Source organism: Mobula birostris, chromosome 31 (assembly GCF_030028105.1).
Source record: "Mobula birostris isolate sMobBir1 chromosome 31, sMobBir1.hap1, whole genome shotgun sequence".
NCBI lineage: Eukaryota > Metazoa > Chordata > Chondrichthyes > Myliobatiformes > Myliobatidae > Mobula > Mobula birostris.
In genome coordinates, this window is record NC_092400.1 from 35,672,134 (window position 1) to 35,695,905 (window position 23,772).

Consider the following 23,772-nt stretch of genomic DNA (forward strand, 5'->3'; position numbering starts at 1 on the left):
TCCTGACTGGCTGCATCACTGCCTGGTATGGGAACCATACTTCCCTCAATCGCAGGACTCTGCAGAGAGAGGTGCCGATAGCCTAGCACATCTGTAGTTGTGAACTTCCCACTATTCAGGACATTTACAAAGACAGGTGTGTGAAAAGGTCCCGAAGGATCATTGGAGACCCGAGTCACCCAAACCACAAACTGTTCCAGCTGCTACCATCCGGGAAACGGTACCACAGCATAAAAGCCAGGGCCAACAGGCTCCAGGACAGCTTCTTCCACCAGGCCATCAGACTGATTAATTCATGCTGATGCAACTGTATTCCTATGTTATATTGACTATCCTGTTAAACATAATATTTATTATAAATTACCATAAATTGCACATTGCACATTTAGACAGAGACGTAACAAAGATTTTTACTCATGTATATGAAGGATGTAAGTAATAAAGTCAATTCAATTCAGATCAGTTCAATGTGGGAGACTCTGAAGTCAGCTGGAAGAAGGTTTTATAGTGTGATGAAACCAAAATTGAGCTTTTTGGCTAACAGACTAAAACACATTATCCCTGCTGTGAAACATGGTGGGGGCTGCATCATGCAGTGGAGATGCTTCACTGCAGCAGGCCCTGGAAGGCTTGTGAAGGTAGAAGGTAAAATGAATGCAGTAAAATACAGGGAAATCCCGGAGGAAATCCCAATGCAGTTTGCAACTTGGGAGAAGATTTATTTTCTAGCAAGACTATGAACCCAAGCATAAAGCCAAAGCTACATAGGAATGGCTTAAAAACAACAAAGTTAATGTCCTCGGGTGGCCAAGTCAGAGTCCAGCCTCAATCCAATTCAGAATTTGAGGCTGGACTTGAGAAGTCCTGTTCACTCACGATCCCCATGCAATCTGACAGAACTTGAGCACTTTTATAAAGAAAAATGGGGAAAACTTGCAGTGTTCAGATATATAAAGCTGATAGAAACCTAACCACACAGACTCAAGGCTGTAATTGCTGCCAAAGATGCATCTACTAAATACTGACTTGAGGGGGGTCAATTATTTTGTGTTTAATAATTGTAATAAATTTAGACCAATTTGTGGTGATTTGTTTTCACTTTGACACAAGAATCTTTTCTATTGATCAATGCCAAAAAAGCCAAATTAAATCCGCAGTGATTCAATGTTGTAAAACAATAAGACATGAAAACCTCCGAGAGGAGTGAATACTTTTTATAGGCCTTGTATATGTCACCATTTACAACCTTGAGATTTTCGTGTGGGCATATTCAATAAATTCATAGAATAATAACCATAACAGAATCAATGAAGGACCACACCTACTCGGTCATTCAACCAGAGTGTAAAAGGCAACAGATTTTGCAAGTACAAAAATAAATAAATAGTAATAATAAATAAATAAGCAATAAATATTGAGAACATGAGATGAAAATTCCTTGCAAGTGAATCCATAGGTCATGGGAATGTTTCAATGATGGGGCGAGTGAAGTTATCCCCTTTTGTTCAAGGGCCTGAGGGTTAAAGAGTAATAACTGTTCCTGAACCCGGTGGTGTGAGTCCTGAGGCTCCTGTAGCTTCTCTCTGATGGTAGCAGGGACAAGAGAGCATGTCCTGGGTTGTGAGCATCCCTGATGATAGAGACTGCTCTCCTACGACAATGTTCCATGTAGAACAATGTAATATTTCTACTGGTAAGGACAGGTTCAGCTTCCACTTCCATACGTCATTCCACAGTAACATATGGAAGTGAATGTTGGAGAATATCAAAAAAAAAATGAGGGAAGACTCAAAGCTGCAGAAATGTGGTTTTTGAGAAAAATGATGAAAATATCGTGGAAGGACAGGGTAACAAATGAGGAAGTGTTGCAAAAAGCTGGAATAAGAAAAGAGCTGATCAGGAAATGGCAGCTGGAATTTCTGGGATGTGTACTGAGGAAAAAGAAGCTCGAACGTCTTGCAGTGATGGAAAAATTAGTAAGAAAAAGTCACGGTTGACAGCAAATGACATCGATGAGTTACATCAAAGGATGGACAGGCAAAAGTTTGAAGAGCTTATCAGAACTTCTCAGATTAAAGACAGACAGAAGACTGTGCTCTCCCACGTCATGTGACCTGGTGCGTAATGACGATGATGAGGACAGGTTTGAAAGGTGCGATAATGCTGGCTGACAGAATAATGTGGGAGGTTAGAGAGAAAGAAAATAAACAAAAGGAAATGTCAAAAGCAGGTCAGAACAACAGGGAAATGCCCAGCAGGTTAAACATTTTCAGTGGAGAGAGAAAATCTAAGCAGATATTACAGTTTAATGATACACAGCAGAACTGGCCAGTTCTGGGTCAAACAGAGAAATTAATACCCAGACTTACTGAATTCGATGTTGAGTTCCAAAAGCCACCATGAGCCCAGATGGAAAGTGAGGTGCTGTTACCTTGAGCCTCATTATAGTAGTGTTGGTTGCCACAGGGAGCCGGGTCAGAGTGGGAGTGGTTTGGAGAACTTATTGGACAGGTAACTGGATGCTCAGGTTTGTACTATGACCTGAAGGAAAGGGGCTCTGTCTGGGTTTTACCAGATGTTTGAAAGAAAATAGCCCCCCCCCAAACGAATCCTTTATTCACAAAAACAAAGACCATAAGATAATGGCTGATCCATTTTCCTTCTCAGCCCCAGTCTCCTGCCACCTCCCCGTATCCCTTCATGCCCTGACTAATCAAAAAACTATCAACCTCTGGCTTAACTTGAGCTCCACAGCTGCCTGTGGTAACAAATTCCACAGAGTCAGCACTTTTAAAGTGAGATGTAAATTCAGTCGCCACAAGTGAATTGGTTTAGTGGCTATCTAATTCAAGTACCGTGTGAGGGAAAGAGAAGCATTACCAGCACATGAATGAATGCTCTTGTAAGGATGGTGATTCAGTAATTTTTGAATAGAAAGGAGGTAGTTGGCTTTTACTGTGATACCCCTGATCTACCAGCAGATGAAGAGGAGTAGTTTAGTTGACTCAAGTACAAAAATCAGTACATTACTATGCATAAAATATGTAGTGAATAGTACTCCATTTATCAAGAAAATAATTTATTTCTTTATTTTTGTAGGCAGAGAGGCCGGATACAGTGCTTGGAGTGATATGTGGTGCTTTGCATGTGGCAGATTCAGCCTTTCAGACGAGCATGACCAATTTCCTGCACTCTCTGGAAAGGTAACTTTTTGAGGAGTGAGAAGATTTTGTGGGTCAGGCAGATGAATGGAAATCCATTGATAGTGTAAACAGAGAGCAGTAATGTGGAAAAACTGAGCAATTCAGGGTATTACAATCTCAGGGAGGATTAATATGAAAGTGCATATACTGCCAGCATAACAGTAACTCCCAGGACTGGAAATAACTGGAATAAAAAATATATAATACCTTGGTTAGACCCCACTTGGAGTACTGTGTTCAGTTCTGGTCACCTCATTACAGGAAGTATGTGCAGAGGAGATTTACAAGGATATTGCCCGGATTGGAGAGCGTGCCTTATGAGAATAGGTTGGGTGAACTTGGCCTTTTCTCCTTGGAGCGACGGAGGATGAGAGGGGACCTGATAGAGGTGTATAAGATGATGAGAGGCATTGATTGTGCGGTGTGGATAGCCGGAGGCTTTTTCCCAGGGCTGAAATGGCTAACACAAGTGGGCATAGTTTTAAGGTGCTTGGAAATAGCTACAAGGAGGATGTCAGAGTTAAGTTTTTCACACAAAGAGTGGTGGGTTCGTGGAATGCTTTGCCAGCAAAGGTGGTAGAGGCGGATACGATAAGGTCTTTTAGGAGACTCTTAGATAGGTACACAAAGCTTAGAAAAATAGAGAGCTACGTGCTAGGGAAATTCCAGGCAGCTTCGAGAGCAGTTACTGGTCGGCACAACATTGTGGGCTGAAGGGCCTGTAATGTGCTGTAGATTTTCTATGTTCTATGTAAAAAAAATAAATCTGCTGACACAGTTTGAACTTTGCTATTTGTTCTGGCTTCACTTGACCTGCTTTCCACAAATAGGCAATCTATCTATTTCCTTGTTTTTCAGAAGTTGTATTGTGTCACTTCCGCAGGTGGCCCAAATAACTTGTGCAAATTTTGCAGTCATATTGCGTAAGGTTCTGTGACATGCTGTCCATTTTCTCAGAAGCAGACAGTCTATTTTCTGAACCATAAAGCCAAGAAGCGTTTTGGAAAAATAATGAGTTGAAATTTGGACTATTAATTTTAAATTCTGCAACCCTTTAGTAGCCTTCCAAAAACAAAATGAATCATTCTTTCCAATAGCATGTTCTCCATAGAAAAATAGCACAATAATCCTAAGCCAGTAGAATGACACAGGAGTGAAGCATGATAGAAAGGGGTATCACTGGTTACAGTTTCCAGTCAGAGGGCAATCATGAAATCCTGCCTTTAGCTAATCTATGCAATTTTCTAATGGTAAATCATTGTGGACCAAAGAGCATTTTCCTGCGCAGGGCTGTTCCATGTTCTACGTTCTCTAAAAACCGTGACTGTAGCAATTCTATCCTATCACATCAATTCCACCGAAACATTCAATAGTTCAGTGGTTCCATTTAATATCAGAGAATGTATGCAATATACAGCCTGAAATTCTTACTCTCTGCAGATGTCCTCAAATCAGAAGAAAAACCCCAAAGAATGAATGACAGGAAAAGAATTGTAAGAACCCCAAAGCCCTCTGCCCTCCTCCCACACAGAAGTAGCAAAAACCCGTCGTCATGGTCCGGTCCGTGAAATCCGCATTCCGGTTCACGGTCCGGTTCATTGATCCTTATTCCGGGTTTTCCTGTTTTCCCTTGTTCCATTGGGTACCTTAATTCAGTGGTCTCCAACCACCAGGCTGCAGACCGGACAGTCAGTCGGTCAGTGGGTGCTGTCCCGAATCCGGGGTTGGCGGCTATGTACTTCCATCTTCGATCTTGTGACAGCACCGAGTACAGCCTCTTCTCCAGTTTGTTCTCGCTGGCCGCCTTGGCACTGCCCGCTGCCGCCCCCGCCGAACTTGAGCCTGAAGCCGTGTCGGCCTCCAGCCACGGCCACTTCTTCGAGCTCAGCCCTTCCTTAGGCGGAGGCCTTGGGCAGGTCCAGGCACACAGTGCAGCGCCGAAGTTCATCATATCCCTTCTAACTAGGTGCATAGCATACGATTCGCAGATACGTGGTGAGGCTTTAATCTCTTCATGGAAGATGGCCGTTGGCTCACAAGGAGCTCATCCGCCCTTTGTCAGGTCTTGTTTTTTTTAGTTCTGCTGGGTGTCCTCACACCCTCCTCACCAGACTAAGTCCGGTGGGGGAACTGGCCCAAGTCGCTGACCACTCGACCACGGCCCCCAGCCGAGAGCCGGGCGCCCAACCCCAGCTAAATCTCTCCGAGCGTCCGGCGCCCAACCGAAAACCATGGTACCGAGCTGCGAGGAAACGATATGAGTCAGCTGCACCTTTCCTCATTCCCTGTCACACACTGTTGAACTTGAACATAGGGTTGCCAACTGTCCCGTATTTGCTGGGACATCCCATATATTGGGCTAAATTGGTTTGTCCCATACTGGACCTCCCTTGTCCCGTATTTCCCTCACTAAGGTAGAGCGTTCCTATGAAACCATTCGTGCTGAAGTAGTGTAAAGTGAAGAAGCAATTACCATTAATTTATATGAGAAAAATTTTTGAGCGTTCCCAGACCCAAAAAATAACCTACCAAATCATACCAAATAACACATAAAACTGAAAATAACACTAACATATAGTAAAGGCAGGAATGATATGATAAATACACAGCCTATGTAAAGTAGAAATAATGTATGTACAGTATAGTCGGGAAGATTAAGCCAAAACTGATTTGCGTGAAACACAGGTGCCCGCGCAAGGCTTCATGGTCATGGTAGTCTTTCCTGGGGTAAACACAAGTGTCCCGGGATTTGACTGCTACTTTTGTCCCTTATTTGGGAGTGAGAAAGTTGGCAACCCTAACTGTGAAAGACATGTTGAGGTGAGTTTAACCCCACTTGAACACCCCCCCCCCACCCCCGTCGGCCAGTCCGCAAGAATATTGTCAATATTAAACCGGTCCACGGTGCAAAAAAGGTTGGGGATCCCTGCCTTAATTGAGGCACCTGATTCTCATTTTGGGCTGGCACATAAATACCTCTGCAAACCAAGGATTCTCTGCTGGACTGTTCTCTTCCCCTCCCCATCTGAATCCCTGACAGTTTCCTTGGCAAGTATCCTCGGCAGTCATCCCGGCCCTGCGTCCTAGGGAGGGTCCCGGCCCTGTGCTCTAAGAAGGAGTCCCGGTTACGTACCCAAGGGCCTAACCGAGCCAAGTCCAAGAGCCAAGTCCTGGCCTGGAGTACCTCGTCCAGCCCAGGAGTACCTCACCCAGCCTGGTGCTGGAGTTCCCTCGTCCAGTCCAAGCCACGTCCTGGAACCTCGTCCAGTGCAAGCCTAGTCCAAGAACCTCCTCCTGTCCATGTGTCTCATCCTGTGCAGGAGTTCCATGCCCAGTCCTGTAGCCACGTCTTGTTGTTGCCTAGATCAGGGATCCGGGGTCTGAGCCCGAGTCAAGACCCAGGTTCCAGGTCCCTGTCCAGTCTCTGGCTCGGAGTCCTAGCCCAGGCTCCCAGTTCCAAGTTCCTTGTCCTGGACCCGCTTTCCTAGTCTTAGTCCTAGCCCAGGCTCAGTGTCCTTGTCACGTCCAGGGCCTGTGTCCATGTCCAGCGCCGTTTCTTCCTGACTTCCCTTGCTTTTTTGATAAACCTCGTCCTGTTCCTCGTACCTCAGTGTCTGTGTCTTGCATTTGGGTCCGCTCCCAACACCTCTTTATGACACCCGTCCCTTATTTATTCTAGCAGAAAGCATCAGCATTCCCACCACCCACCCAACAGCAAAACGCCCAACAACAGACCACGGTCTACAGTACATCACAAACTGGCTGTTTGTTCCAACAATTTGACATCTCCCAGGCTTTCCCATTGAAAGACACATGTTTGGAAATGCCGCTGGTTGGTCTTGGGTTGATTAGTGCAGGAAGGTGTTCAGATAAAACTCACCTCATCTCATTTACCAAGGTGGGCAGACCAGGTCTGTTGCAAAGTTACTACTTACCTGAATATTTGGAATTGATTTCCACTCGGCAGCCTTAGGAACTTTTTTCCCCCCTGCATTAAATTTGTTATATTGGCAGTTTGTGACCTTCTTTAAGAAGCCCATGAAAAACCGAAATAAAATGTCTAATTCCATAGACAGGCACGATTCCCACAAGTGGAATGTAAGAAGGATGATTGATAGAAAGATAGCCACAAGCAATTATCCTTTGAATTAAATGTGTTGTTCAATTAATGTCTGGCTCACGCATGCCATCAATAAACTTACATGCGTGCATGTACATTAATGCTCAATGTTGATGTATCGTTACACCTTGATAATACAGCTAGTACAACGAGAACCTTTACAGAGGTAATTGGCGATCACAGAAACCATGGCTTATGAAGCTATTAAGGCATAGGCACACACATCACCGCAAAGATTCATGAGGAGAAGAATGTTAAAAGAGCAGAGAACTTGAATTGTGACTTTCAGCATGCAGGTTAATCTGCAGGACCCAATAGGTTCGAGGTTACTGCGTCCTGACTAATGTCACTATACGAAGTGGGTGGCTACCTTCTGAAACTGAAACAAGAAATAGCTGAGAAGCAGTTTCTCCACCTTCATGTGAGTACATGATGTGCAATTCAGAAAGGAAGAGGTATACGTTTAGGGAAGAAAACTGAACAAAACACCCATTAACTAAAACTTGGAGGAAGCAGGATTAAGTAAAAGATTCTTAAAATCCTTCTCTTTAACAAGTAAAGGTTATGGTAGCCTGACAATCCTAACTCTCTTTTTATTTTCTGCCTTTCTTAGAAGGAAGAGATCAAAGCAATAGAAAATTATAAGACCATTGTAAGATTATAAGCGTTATAACTATAGAAAGCATTCTAAAGAGTTGCATCTCAGCCAACTGCTCTGCTCTGGTCCGATGGAACCTGCAGAGACTTACGGTGTGCTGGCTGACTGCTGTCCAGTTAATCACAAACTTGTCTCTTCTTTCCATCCAATCCGTCTTCACATGCATTACATCCGGAAGAGTAACAGTATAGTCAAGGGTGCCTGCTACCCTGGCCATTTCCTTTGCCCTCTCCTACCTTCGAGTAGAAGATACAGGAACATGAAGACCTGGATGACCAAACTCAGGGACAGCTTCATCCCCACTGCTATCAGACTTCCAAACTGTTCACCTCTTTCACGTCCCCTTCCCAGTGACGCTGCCATGTTCTCAACGCTTTAATGCCACCGTTCTATTATTGTTACTATAACATTTCATTTTGCGGTGATCAGTTTGCACTGTTATACTTGGTACCATTCCATTGTCTTGTGCTAGTTGTTGTGTTTACTATTACCATGTGTACTGTTTGTGAGCTTCACATGAGCAATGGATCTCATTGCACATGACTAATCTGAATCTAAAAAGGATGTTCATTTCATGGTTATTTTTCTTCCACCATTGACAGAGGTCAAGTTCTCCCAGCCAGCAGCCTGTTAAACCTAGTGAACGTGCAGCTCATTTACGAAGAAACTAAATATTCCTTACAGGTAGGGGAATTGGTGAAGATTTGTCTCAATTCATTGTTCTCCCATTTCTTAGCAAATGCATATGTCCTTGCGTTTAGGTTTTTATTTAAAGAATAATCAAGCTTGCATGAATTATGGAGTTGGGCTGCTGAAGGTAACTGATCAGATTTGGTTAAGTGCTGCATTGTTTCATAAGACCATAAGATTTATGAACAGAATTAGTCCATTTGGCCCATCGAGTCTGCTCTGCCATTTCACCATGGCCGATCTACTTTCCCTCTCAGCCCCAATCTCCTGCCTTCTCCCCGTATCACTTCATGCCCTGACTAATCAAGAACCTATCAGCCTCTGCTTTAAATATATTCAAAGGCTTGGCCTCCACTTTCACCTCATAACTTATAATTCCAAAAGCTTTCACATTGTTTTTCATGATCAATCGTTGTTTAGTGTGGGCTTGTGCTCAATGGAAATCACCCTGTAAACGCAACCACCAAATGTAGTGCATGACTTTGTCAAGCAGTGGGAAGGACATTTTATCCTGCACCTGAAATCTCCCTGTTGTGAACAGTTCACAGAACTTATCAAAACATGCCAGCCATTTCATTATTTCGCTGTCCATTGTTGGATTTGATAAAGTGCAGCACCCTGTCAGGATGATTATTTCTCCATGTTTACCCTCTCTCTTGACTTTCAAACAATTATTTTTGTTCCCCGCGATGTATTTTCATGTTTTTATATCCATTGTACAGGTGGCCCGTCAGTCACAGACTCTCTATGTTGTTATTATGAACGACTCTCACATTGAGATTGATGTTCACCGGTTAAGTGACGGAGGCCTCTTACTGTCCTATGACGGCAACAGTCACACTACCTACATGAAAGAGGAGATAGACAAGTACGAATTCTGCTGGGTAATGCATTGATGCACAAATTATGTTGCTTATAAGTTCTCCTTCCTGTCACATAAGCAATGCTTTCAATGTACTGGCAGGTATCGAATCACTATTGGTAACAAGACTTGTGTGTTTGAAAAAGAGAAGGATCCCACTGTACTGCGGTCTCCCTCTGCTGGCAAACTCCTGCAGTACCTTGTTGAAGATGGAGGACATGTCTTTGCAGGACACTGCTATGCAGAGATAGAGGTGTGTTGGTTTGGCGACAGTTTATTTTCTCTCCCAGAGCTGGTTAATCTTTAACCAGCTGAGAATTCATTTTTAATGAAACTTAACTATCGTTAGGACATATAGGAACTTTCGTACTTCTCTGTCCCGGTGACAGTTCAGGCCACAGGCTTGAGCTAGTTATGTGCCTAACTGCTGTATATGAGGTGCACATGTGGAACCCATTCTAAGGGGGCAGGGGAGGAGAGGGGGTTGGTGGTAGGTGTGCATATCAGTAGAAAGCAGTGTTCACATTTTCCTTCAGTGTGTACCTGAGCAGAATTATACTTCTATTTCACGTCTACAATCTATCTAAGAACCAACTATTCACCAGTAGATGCGGGGGTGACTTTTGAGAGCTCTGAGCTCATTCATCCTCTTTATCCAAGGGTACAGTAATCCATACTTCGGGGCAGCACAGTAGTGGAGTGGTTAGCACAACGCTTTACGGTAGAGGCGACCCGGGTTCAGTTCCCAGCGCGGCCTGTACAGAGTTTACAGAGTTGGTATATTCTCCTCATGACCACATGCATTTCCTCCAGGTGCTCCGATTTCCTTCCCATAGTCTGAAGACGTACCGGTTGGTAGGCTAATTGGTCATTGTAAATTGTCCCATGATTAGGCTAGGGTTAAATTAGGGGATTGCTGGGGGGCGTGGCTCGAAGAGCCAGAAGGGCCTATTCTGCAATCTATCTTAATCAATCAATCAATAAAGAAGGAGGGAAGAAAAAAAAATCAGGAGAACAGGGACATGTGGCAGTGACTTCCAAACCTCAATGATGCAGGGCCCATTGCCTCACAGACTCCAAAAATTAATGGAGTGAACATTTTAATAATGCTTTCAAATTAGTGTAGGTGTCTGATGATCTTCTCTCCAACCTTTTGGAATCCTGATGGTTTGGCACCTTGCTTACAGGGTGACGATTCCCATGCTCCGTTCCAACATTGGGTTCTCAGCTCTGTATCTCATCCCATGCTCTGTATCTCTCACTGCACCCTATTCTAGGCTCCCGTTAACCAGTCAGGGTCTCAGATTCTGCACTCTTCTTCAACTTACACTCGTCCTTCCACTCATCAGTTGCCATGCTCTAGATCAGGGGTTGCCAACCATTTTTATGCCATGACTACTGCCATCAACCGACTGGTCCGTGGGCCCCAGGTTGGGAACCCCTGCTCTAGGTAAGCTCACCTGTTCGGTCTTCTGTTCACAATCAGAATCAGAATCACCAGCATTATCACCGGCATATGACGTGAAACTTCACGGTTTATTATCACCGGCATATGACGTGAAATTTGTTAACTTAGCAGCAGCAGTTCAATGCAATACATAATATAGAAGAGAAAAAAAAATAATAAATAAGTAAATCAATTACAGTATACGTATATTGAATAGATTAAAAAACATGCAAAACACAGAAATAGTGTATATTAAAACAGTGAGGTAGTTCCAAGGGTTCAATGTCCATTTAGGAATCGGATGGTAGAGGGGAAGAAGCTGTTCCTGAGTCGCTGAGTCTTCAGGCTTCTGTATCTCCTACCTGATGGTAACAGTGAGAAAAGGGCATGTCCTGTGTGCTGGAGGTCCTTAATAATGGATGCTGCCTTTTTAAGACACCGCTCCCTAAAGATGTCCCGGGTACTTTGTAGGTTAGTACCCAAGATGGAGCTGACTAGATTTACAACCTTCTGCAGGTTCTTTCAGTCCTCTGCAGTAGCCCCTCCATACCAGACAGTGATGCAGCCTGTCAGAATACTCTCCACATCTATAGAGTTTTTTGACTGTATTTGTTGACATGCCAAATCTCTTCAAACTCCAAATGAAGTATAGCTGCTGTCTTGCCTTTCTTATAGCTACATTGATATGTTGGGACCAGGTTAGATCCTCAGAGATCTTGACACCCAGGAACTTGAAGCTGCTCACTCTCTCCACTTCTGATTCCTCTATGAGGATTGGTATGTGTTCCTTCGTCTTATCCCTTCCTGAAGTCCACAATCAGCTCTTTGGTCTTACTGATGTTGAGTGCCAGGTTCTTGTTGCTGTGGCAAACTCCAGTAGTTGGCATATCTCACTCCTGATCACCCTCTCATCACCACCTGAGATTCTACCATCAATGGTTATATCATCAATAAATTTGTAGATGGTGTTTGAGCTATGCCTAGCCACACAGTCATGTGTATATAGAGAGTAGAGCAGTGGGCTAAGCACACACCCCTGAGGTGCACCAGTGTTGATCGTCAGCAAGGAGGATATGTTATCACCAATTTGCACAGATTGTGGTCTTCCGGTTAGGAAGACGAGGATCCAATTGCAGAGGGAGGTACAGAGGCCCAGGTTCTGCAACTTCTCGATCAGGATTGTGGGAATGATGGTATTAAATGCTGAGCTATAGTCGATGAACAGCATCCTGACATAGGTGTTTGTGTGGTCCGGGTGGTCTAAAGCCACGTGAAGAGCCATGGAGATTGCATCTGCCATTGACCTATTGTGACGATAGGCAAATTGCAAACGGCCCAGGCCTTTGATGAGGCAGGAGTTCAGTCTAGTCATGACCAACATCTCAAAGCGTTCTTCCTTGAGATTCACAATTTTGTTTTCCACTATAACTGATAAGCTCAGTGGGTTCAAGAAAATTTATTGCCTTACTGTGTAACATCTTAAAATAACTGGATTAAAAATCCCTTATTCCATTAAAATCTGATAATCCAAAAATTTGCTAGTTTGGCACCACATGTGTGAATTCTACTGTAGAACGCTCCATGATCAAATGGGTATTTCCTTCTAGTCCAAAACCAAATTCTGTCCAAATTAATTGTGCAATATTTGACTGAAAACAATGGAATTCCATCTTCAATATATATGAAAAAGATTACTTTTCCAGTTATCCCTGTTATTAATAATTATTTTAAAAATTTACAAACGTTTGTAGATATATTATTTCAGTGATGTGTAAAAAATTAGAATTGCACATAAAAATATAACCTCTTTCCAAGATCTGCACCTCTTGGAAAGTTTCCACTTTAGCATCAGTTGGAAACTCCCCCAGGCTCCCCCATCTTCTTTGGGATTGCTTCAGTTTGTCCTGTCCTACGCTGAGCTCTAGCACAGTACAGAATAATGGATTAATCACACAGATTTCCCCTTGATCTTCCTGAAATTATTTATTTCATACACTTCCCCAAATATCTCAATGGCCTTCAGTTGAGGACCAATCACCAAAGGTGGTCTAGGATAAGCAGCCTTCTTACTTGCATTGGCCCAAAGTTCGCCTCCTTCTGAGCTGGGACAAATCTAGAGATTTGCCACATAACATGGGGTGTCACATACAGGCCTAGTCCTGTCTTGACTTGATGTTCATATGCATGCAGTTTAAATGCATGAGCATAAATCCTTGGAATCTTCCCCCCGCCACCTTGAAATCAGGCATCCCAGGCATCTGTAACTTTGTGCTAATTAAGGTAAAACCAGCCCTTTGGTTCATCTAGTCCATGCCATGCCCTTTAAACTGCCTACTTCCATCAGTGTACACCAGGACCAGAGCCCTCCATACCCCTACTACCCATGTAACTATCTAAGCTTTGCTTAAATGTTGAAACGGAGCTCACATGCACCTCTGTGCTGGCAGCTAGTTTCACACTGTCACGCCCCTCTGAGTGAAGAAATTTCTCCTCATGTTCCTCTTAAACTCTTCACTTTTCACCCTTAACTCATGACCTCCAGTTGTTGTCCCACCCAACCTCAGTGGAAAAAGCCTACTTGCATTTACCCTACCTGTACCCCTCATAATTCTGTACATCTCTATCAAATCTCCTCTCAATCTACCATGTCCAAGGAATACAGTCCTAACCTATTTAATCTTTCCACGTAACTCAGACTCTCCAGACCCAGCAACATCCTTGTAAAATTTTCCGTGCATTCTTTCAACCTTGTTTACATCTTTCCTGCAAGTAGGTGGCCAAAACTGTACGCAATATTCCAGATTAGGCCTCACCAAAGTCCTATGCAACTTCAACATAACATTCCATCTTCGGCATTCAATACTTAGATTTATAAAGGCCAATGTGCCAAATGCTATCTTTATGACCCTATCAACCTGTGATGCCACTTTTCATGAGACCATAAGACACAGGAGCGGAATTAGGCCATTTGACCCATCAAGTCTGCTCCGCCATTCAGTCATGGCTGATTCGATTTTCCCCTCCTCAGCCCCACTCCCTGGCCTTCTCCCTGTAATATTTGTTGCCATGTCCAATCAAGCTCTGCCTTAGGTACACCCAACGACCTGGACTCCACAGCTGCCCGTGGTAATAAATTCCAGAAATTCACCACCTTCTGGCTGAAGAAATTTCTCTGCATCTCTGTTATAAATAGAAACCCCTCTATCCTGAGGCTATGCCCTCTTGTCCTGGACTCCCCCACCATGGGAAACACCCTTTCCACATCTACCATGTCTGGGATTTTCAACATTCGAAAGGTTTCAATGAGATCCCCCCTCATCCTTCTAAATTCCAGCAAGTACAGACCCAGAGCTATCAAACGTTCCTCGTATGATAACCTTTTCATTCCCCGAATCATTCTTGTGAACCTCCTCTGAACCCTTTCCAATGCCAGCACATCATTTCTTGGATGAGGAGCCCCAAAACTGTTCACAATACTCAAGCTGAGGCCTCACCATTGCTTTATAAACCCTCAGCATCGCATCCCTGCTCATGTATTCACTTTCAATAAATTATGGACCTGTATTCCCAGATCTTTTTGTTCTATCGCACTCCTCAGTGCCCTACCGCTCATAGTGTAACATGTACTCTGGTTGGTCCTACCAAAATGCAACACCTCACACTTGTTTGCATTAAATTCCATCTGCCACTTTTCAGCCCATTTTCCCAGATCCTGCTGCAAGGCATGATAGCCTGCCTCACTGTGCACGACACCCCCAATTTCATCCACAAATTTGCTAATCCAGTGAACCACATTATCATCCAGATCTTTGATACAGCTGACAAACAACAATGGACCCAGCACCGATCCCTGTTGCAGGCACTCCACAAGTCACAGGCCTCCAGTCAGAGAGATGATGAATATACAATGATTTATTTTTATGAATTGGACGGTAGTCAATCAGCCCAATAAATCAATGTTGGCTCACTGAGCATTCCTATCAGTCCTATCCCCCTCAAATTACTTCTCTGTGATCAATGTTCCCCTGTTCATTAACACCTTCCTGATTTTCCTGTCACCTATCCACATTAGAAGTAATTTACATTAGCCAATTAGCCAACCAGCTGTGATATCCATGGAGTTTGGGAGAAAATTTGAGCAAGCACGTGTGTACACAGAGAACGTGAAATTCCAGGCAGCCAGCACCTGGGATCAGTACTGAACCCCAGCTGTTGGGACGCGTAGCAGCCGCACTACCTACTGTTCTGTGAGTCTGTTGGGGTTATATACTGTGTTCAGTGCTCCCGGTGTGGCGTCCTGTATGTCGGTGAGACCGTTTCGCTGAGCATCTGCGCTCCGTCTGCAAGAAGAAGCAGGATCTCCCAGTGGCCACCCATTTTAATTCCACTTCTCGTTCCCATTCCAATATGTGCATCCGTGGCCTCTTCCACTGTTGTGATGAGGCCACACTCAGGTTGGAGGAACAACCCTTATATTCTGTCTGGGTAGCCCCCAACCTGATGGCATGAACATCGATTTCTTAAGCTTCCAGTAATCCTCCCCACCCCCCTCTCACCATTTCCCATCCCCTTTTCCCTCTCTCACAATATCTCCTTCCCACCCATCGCCTCCCTCTGGTGCTCCTCCCCCTTTTCTTTCTTCCATGGCCTTCATCAATCAACTTCCCAGCTCTTTACATCATCCTTCCCCCTCTCTGGTTTGACCTATCACCTTATGCTTCTCGCTCCCCTTCTCCCCACCTTTTAAACCTGCTCCTTAGATTTTTTTCTCCAGTCCTGCTGAAGGATTTTGGCCCAAAATGTCAACTGTATTCTTTTCCATAGATGTAAACACAAGGAAATCTGCAGATGCTGGAAATTCAAGCAACACACATAAAAGTTGCTGGTGAACGCAGCAGGCCAGGCAGCATCTCTAGGAAGAGGTACGATTGATGTTTCGGGCTGAGACCCGAAACGTCGACTGTACCTCTTCCTAGAGATGCTGCCTGGCCTGCTGCGTTCACCAGCAACTTTGATGTTTTTTCCACAGATGCCTGCTGCGTTCCTCCAGCATTTTGTGTGTGTGCTGTTGTGCTAATCTGCTGCCCCACGTTGGACTCCACTGGATTTGAGTTACAGAATCATGAAATGATGTCCTCACCATTCCCATGCCCCACCTTTCAGCACCAGTTCTAACACTCGAGTCTATTCCGTTTTTGCAGGCCTTACTTTCACATAGAGAAGATTCTTATATGACTGTCAGTTAGTGATCTTTGAAATAGTTTATTAAATCTACGAATAATTAGATCTCCTAAGGTACTATTTTATGCTTGTTTCAGTAGAGCTGGGAAAGGGGCTTTCTGTAAGGAGATAACGTAGTTTTATATAAGAGGAGGGGGCATTGTATGAAGTTCTAACCTCTGACCCGACTTGCTTCCACACAGGTGATGAAAATGGTCATGATGTTGCCTGTGGAGGAGTCAGGATGTGTGCATTATGTAAAGAGACCAGGTGCCTGTTTGGACCAAGGTTGCATAGTAGCTAAAATGGAATTAGATGATCCGACAAAACTTCATCCAGTGAGTTCTCTTTCAAGTGTGTAAATGCACTTTTAATTCACTAAATTTGCTAAAGACTTTCAGTATATAACAAATGTAAGGTGGGAGGTGTATGGAGGGATATGGTCCGTGTGTAGGTCAGTGGGACTAGGCAGAAAATGGTTTGGCGCAGCCAAGAAGGGCCAAAGGGCCTGTTCCTGTGCTGTAGTTGCTATGGTTCTATGGTTCTATGGTAAGGCTGGAGAAGATGACAAAAAGAAGCTGGATTAGGCCTTCCCTTGCTAGACTGCTAGAGACTTCTCAACACTTTTATAGAAAGAAGAAACTGAGAGAGTGGGTTCCATTCTGCTGGAAGTATTTTATTGGGATAAGAGAGCGGTTGAATTCTCCCAAATTAAAACAAGTTTAATTTCCAAGCATAAATTTGTTAATCACTCTCATTCCTGTTTCTTGCTTCCTTTTCTCATTCCTTTCTCTTCTGCTGCACTCCCTACCCACTGCTCTGCTGGCATAACTAATGAGGAGGACCCCATGCTGCTATGTGACCAAGACCCCTATATATAAGATCACGAGATGATTGAGTACAGAAGGTGTCAGTCTACTTACCATCACTTTGCCAGCTTTTAAAAATAAACCTAAGGCATCATAAATATTTAAAGCACAGAAGAATGTTATTATGGATATTGTGGCCCTATCTAAGTAATCTTCAGTCTTCCCACATAGCCACATACACTCAGTGACCATTTTATTAGATACTGTACCTGTACCTAATTAAGTGACAACTAAGTGTATGTTTCTGGGGCTGTTCGACGTGTTGTGCATTCAGAGGTGCTTTTCTGCAGACCACTGTTGTAACGTGTGGTTATTTCTGTTACTGTCTCCTTCCTGTCACCTTGATACAGTCTGGCTGTTCTCCTCTGACCTCTCTATCTCTCACCCACAGAACTGCCACTCACTGGATGTTTTTTTTTTGTTTTTCACACCATCCTCTGTAAACTCTAAAGACTGTTATGAGTGAAAATCCCAGGAGATCAGCAGTTTCTGAGATACCCAAGCCACCTTGGCTGGTACCAACAATCTTTCCGCAGTCAAATTCACTTAGATCACATTTCTTCCCCACTGTAATGTTTGGTCTGAACAACAAATGAACCTTTTGACCACGTCTGCATGCTTTTATGCATTGAGTTGCTGCCACATGTTTAGCTGATTAGATATCTGCATTAACAAGGTGTACAGGTGTACCTAATAAAGTGGCCACTGAGTGTATTTCCTTTCCTTTGGGTATTTTACCAATTTATCTATCATTGGATCTGCTTATAGGCAATGCGTTCCAGATATCAATAATCGGTGCTGTTTATAAATACAAGTTTCCTTACGTAACTTTTGGCTATTTTGCCAACTGTTGTACCCAGGAAACAAGACACTGTTAACAAAGAGAATAACACATACCTCTTAGCTATTAGCATTAACTTAAAGATTTAATAACAGGATTTATTGCTGTTCTGGATCTCATTCAGAACAACTGAAGAGCAACTGAAGTTTTCAGTGCTAGATGGCGGTGCGACGCAGCGCGCGCGGCTGTTCCGAATGATATCGTATGTGTTAACTAGGGGGCTGTGCACAATCCAGATTTGATAGAGACAGCCGTGAGAAGCACAGAGGAACACCTAGAGAAACTTCTGAAATGCCCACTTTGGTGCCGCTGCTACTGTGCGACCGAGAACCTCCGGAGGGGAAGGCCCCAAATCCTTGGCTTTGCCTATTGCCTGTTGCCGGGGCCGGGGTCGAAGCGCTCGGCAGAGATGGTGCTCGGTGCTCGGTGTCGGAGAGCTGGTCGGAGGCTCGGAGCTTTCGGACGGACTCGGAGTCGGACTGTGGTCGGATGCTTCCAGGATGCTGCATCGGCAAGTTTGCGGCGCTGGAGGTTCACCGTCTGCATGAGATGATGGGACTTTTGAGAGACTTTGAGAATTTTTACTGTGCCCATGATCTGTTCTTATCAAATTACGGTATTGCCTTGCACTGTTGTATCTATATGTTATAATTACGTGTTTTTTGTCAGTTTTTCAGTCTGTTTGTCTTGTGTTTCTGTGATATCATTCTGGAGAAACATTGTACCATTTCTTAATGCATGCATTACTAAGTGACAATAAAACAGGACTGCGTGTCCTCATAATCTAATCTAATCTAATTCTCTAGGCTCAATTATACATGGACATCTTTGAGCCACAGCAGTTGCTCACTATTGTCGGTGAGAAACTACACCAGGTCTTTCACAGTATGCTGGAGAACCTGATCAACATCATGAACGGCTACTGCTTGCCTGAGCCCTACTTCAGCAGTAAGGTGAGCAATAGGGTTACAACAATACCCCCTCTTCCATTTTCCCCTGTGTGAACGTAACTCAAGTTAGCTAAATGGAAGGATTCGGCTGCTTAGTTCTTGTACTTGAAGATAGATATAAACAAACAATGTAGGGTTCAAAGATTCAACATACATTTTTTATCAAAGTATATATGCAGTGCACAACCTGAGCTTCAGCTTCCCACAGCCATGAAACAAAGAAAACTATGGAACTCATTCAAAGAGAAACATCGAACCCCCAAGGCAGAAAAAAATCACACAAACGGCAAAAAAAAATGATTGAAAAGAATAGAATAGAAAACATCAAACCACAAAGTCATCAAAACAGTCCAGGAATGTTCAGTCCTAGTTGCTGTAATTTTTACATAATGTTGAATTATGTCATGTAAACACTTAATCCGTTTGGCTTTATATTTTCCTCTGTATACCCTCAGTAAATTTGGTCTATGATAATTTTAATATGCAGCAGCTATTTTGATCAAAATCATTTACGATATGGACATTTGCAACAGACAGTAAACTCGCTTATCCTTCACTTTCTGCTGACTGAAACAGTATAAGCTAAGTGCATCTAAGCTCACTGCACACCCTTCCTCTCCATCACCGCCCTCTCAGATCATCCCAGATAAAAACTTCAGGACTTTTATGCTGCTTATGTTTAATTACACAGAACTGTTCCAGCTGCTACCATCTGGGAAACGGTACCGCAGCATAAAAGCCAGGACCAACAGGCCCCAGGACAGCTTCATCCAACAGGCCATCAGACTGATTAACTCATGCTGATACAATTGTACTTCTATGTTATATTGACTGTCCTGATGTACATATTATTTATTATAAATTACTATAAATGGCACATTCAGACAAAGACATAATGTAAAGATTTTTACTCCTCATGTATATGAAGGATGTAAGAAATAAATTCAATTCAATTCACAGAAAAAAATATTCTATTGGCAGTGTAATTCTCCTTGAACTCCTGTAATATCCCTTTGACACTTATTTCACAGCTTCTGGAAGCACTGAGGTCCTTATTGTAACCATTCCTTCAATACCCCTGCAAATGTTTCTCATTCATCCCTGTATTTTCATCGTGAAAATTACTTATTGCTGTTGATCATTTGCAAACTACCTTATACCAAAAGAGTTCTAGTATTATTGAAATGACTGGTTGCCTAATTCTGTTATTTTAAATCTGCTTTAAGGAATACTTGTGCTAACTTGTCTCATTCAATTTCTTTCTTCCACCCCCACTACAGGTTAAAAAATGGGTCACAAAGCTGATGATGACTCTCAGAGACCCTTCACTGCCCCTTCTTGAGTTGCAAGATATTATGACCAGTATCTCGGGCAGAATCCCTGTGAACGTGGAGAAGGCCATCCGAAAAGTGATAGCTCAGTATGCCAGTAACATCACTTCTGTGCTCTGTCAGTTCCCAAGTCAACAGGTAAGCCAGGTCTTGGACCTGAATCAGTTGTGCTGTTTCCAGGAAACTCTGAAATGTACCAGATTGTCAGAAAAGCAGATACTAAAGGAAGTGCTATCACAGTGTAATTTTTAATGTTCAGATTCATTAAATAAATAAATAAATCTATGAAATAAAATTAAGTTGACCCAGTTGCTTCATAAAATTCATCTTCCTTCTGCACAAAGTTCAAAGTAAATTTATTATGGAAGTCCATATTCTGTGTTACCACATATCAACCTCGAGATTAAATCTCTTGCAGGCATTCACAGGAAAATGCAATTTTTATGAAAAACTTTACATAGACAGACAACCAATGTGGAAAAGAAGGCAAGCTAATTAATAGTGAGAACATTAATTGGAAAGGGTCTTTGAAAGTGAGTTTGTAGGTCATAGAATTAGTTCAGAGTGGTAGTGATTGAAGTTATCTACAGCTAGCTCAGGAGCCAGATGTTTGGTGAAATCTTTAAGGTCAACAGATTGTGATTGATTTGGTCTCAATTATTTTAAGGTTCCTGGATCTTACAGATAAGGTTTGCTTGGTATTTCTCACGATCATTGAGATTGGGGAAATACAGGAGATATTGAAATTTATTTGCATATTAGACCATAAGACAAAGGAGCAGAAGTCGGCCATTTGGCCCATCGAGTCTACTCTGCCATTTTATCATGAGCTGATCCATTCTCCCATTTAGTCCCATTCCCCCGCCTTCTCACCATAACCTTTGATGCCCTGGCTACTCAGATATCTATCAATCTCTGCCTTAAATACACCCAATGACTTGTCCTCCACTGCTGCCCGTGGCAACAAGTTCCATAGATTCACCATCCTCTGACTAAAAAAATTTCTTTGCATTTTTGTTCTGAATGGACGCCCTTTAATCCTTAAGTCATGCCCTCTCGTGCTAGACTCCCCCATCATGGGAAACAACTTTGCCACATCCACTCTGTCCATGCCTTTCAACATTCGAAATGTTTCTATGAGGTGTCCCCTCATTCTTCTAATCTCCAAGGAATACAGTCCAAGAGCGGACAAACGTTCTTCATATGTTAATCCTCTCATTCCCGGAATCATTCTAGTGAATCTTCTCTGTACCCTCTCCAAAGTCAGCACATCCTTTCTTAAATAAGGAGACCAAAACTGCCCACAGTACTCCAAGTGAGGTCTCACCAGTGCCTTATAGAGCCTCAACATCACAGCCCTGCTCCTATACTCTATTCCTCTAGAAATAAATGCCAACATTGCATTCGCCTTCTTCACTACCGACTCATCCTGGAGGTTAACCTTAAGGGTATCCTGTACGAGGACTCCCAAGTCCCGTTGCATCTCAGAACTTTGAATTCTTTCCCCATTTAAATAATAGTCTGCCCGTTTATTTCTTCTGCCAAAATGCATAACCATACACTTTCCAACATTGTATTTCATTTGCCACTTCTTTGCCCATTCTTCCAATCTATCCAAGTCTCTCTGCAGACTCTCCGTTTCCTCAGTACTTCCGGCCCCTCCACCTATCTTCGTATCATCAGCAAACTTAGCCACAAAGCCATCTATTCCATAATCCAAATCATTGATGTACAATGTAAAAAGAAGCGGCCCCAACACGGACCCCTGTGGAACACCACTGGTAATCGGCAGACAACCAGAATAGGATCCTTTTATTCCCACTCTCTGTTTCCTGCCAATCAGCCAACGCTCTATCCACCTATGTAACTTTCCCGTAATTCCATGGGCTCTTATCTTGTTAAGTAGCCTCATGTGTGGCATCTTGTCAAAGGCCTTCTGAAAATCCAAATATACAACATCCACTACATCTCCCTTGTCTAGCCTACTGGTAATTTCCTCAAAAAATTGTAATAGGTTTGTCAGGCAGGATTTTCCTTTAAGGAATCCATGCTGAGTTCTGCCTATCTTGTCATATGTCTCCAGGTACTCTGTAACCTCATCCTTGACAATCAACTCCAATAACCTCCCACCCACCGATGTCAAGCTAACAGGTCTATAATTTCCTTTTTGCTTCCTTGCCCCCTTCTTAAATAGTGGAGTGACATTTGCAATCTTCCAGTCCTCCGGAACCATGCCAGAATCTATCGACCTTTGAAAGATCATCGCTAATGCCTCTGCAATCTCCACAGCTACTTCCTTCAGAACACGAGGGTGCATTCCATCTGGTCCGGGAGATTTATCTACCTTTAGACTATTCAGCTTCCTGAGTACTTTCTCTGTCGTAATTGTGACTGCACACACTTCTCTTCTCTGCCACCCTTGAGTGTCCGGTATACTGCTGATGTCTTCCTCAGTGAAGACTGATGCAAAATACTCGTTCAGTTCCTCTGCCATCTCCTTATCTCCCATTACAATTTCTCCAGCATCATTTTCTATCGGTCCTATATCTACTCTCACCTGTCTTTTACTCTTTATATACTTGAAAAAGCTTTTAGTATCCTCTTTGATATTATTTGCTAGCTTCCTTTCATAGTTAATCTTTTCCCTCTTAATGACCTTCTTAGTTTCCTTTTGTAAGGTTTTTAGATCTTCCCAATCCTCTGTCTTCCCACTAAATTTTGCTTCCTTGTATGCCCTCTCCTTTGCTTTAACTTTGGCTTTGACTTCTCTTGTCAACCACGGTTGCATCCTTTTCCCATTTGAAAATTTCTTCTTTTTTGGAATATACCTGTCTTGCACCTTCCTCACTTCTCGCATAAACTCCAGCCACTGCTGCTCTGCCGTCCTTCCCGCCAGTGTTCCTTTCCAGTCAATTTTGGCCAGTTCCTCTCTCATGCCACTGTAATTTCCTTTACTCCACTGAAATACTGACACATCAGATTTCGGCTTCTCTTTTTCAAATTTCACAGTGAACTCAATCACATTATGATCACTGCCTCCTAAGGGTTCCTTCACCTCAATCTCTCTAATCACCTCCGGTTCATTACACAATACCCAATCCAGTACAGCCGATCCCCTAGTGGGCTCAACAACAAGCTGTTCTAAAAAGCCATCTCACAGACATTCTATAAATTCTCTCTCTTGAGATCCAGTGCCAACCTGATTTTCCCAATCTACTCGCATGTTAAAATCCTCCACAATTATCATAACACTGCCCTTCTGACAAGCCTTTTCTATTTCCAGTTGTAATTTGTAGTCCACATCCCTGCAGCTATTTGGAGGCCTATAAATAACTGCCATCAGGGTCCTTTTACCCCTGCTATTCCTTAGCTCAACCCATAAAGATTCTGCACCTTCCGATCCTATATCACCTCTTTCTAATGATTTAGTACCATTTCTTACCAATAAAGCCACACTCTGCCTACCTTCCTATCCTTCCGATACACTGTGTATCCTTGGATGTTCAGCTCCCAGAGACATGCATCCTTTAGCCAGGTCTCAGTGATGGCCACAATATCATACCTGCCAATCTGTAGCTGTA

The 23,772-nt window shown here is 43.2% G+C and overlaps 1 protein-coding gene across 1 annotated transcript in view; it reads left to right on the top strand.

The window, feature by feature from the left end:
- Nucleotides 1-23,772, top strand: part of acacb (acetyl-CoA carboxylase beta) — a 169,683-nt gene that overhangs the window by 59,001 nt on the left and 86,910 nt on the right. The window contains exons 15-21 of the mRNA XM_072247887.1: nucleotides 3,100-3,203; nucleotides 8,584-8,665; nucleotides 9,394-9,539; nucleotides 9,636-9,786; nucleotides 16,404-16,538; nucleotides 18,717-18,863; nucleotides 20,141-20,329. Of these exons, the coding sequence (XP_072103988.1) occupies nucleotides 3,100-3,203; nucleotides 8,584-8,665; nucleotides 9,394-9,539; nucleotides 9,636-9,786; nucleotides 16,404-16,538; nucleotides 18,717-18,863; nucleotides 20,141-20,329 (954 nt within the window). The remainder of the gene's footprint in view (nucleotides 1-3,099; nucleotides 3,204-8,583; nucleotides 8,666-9,393; nucleotides 9,540-9,635; nucleotides 9,787-16,403; nucleotides 16,539-18,716; nucleotides 18,864-20,140; nucleotides 20,330-23,772) is intronic.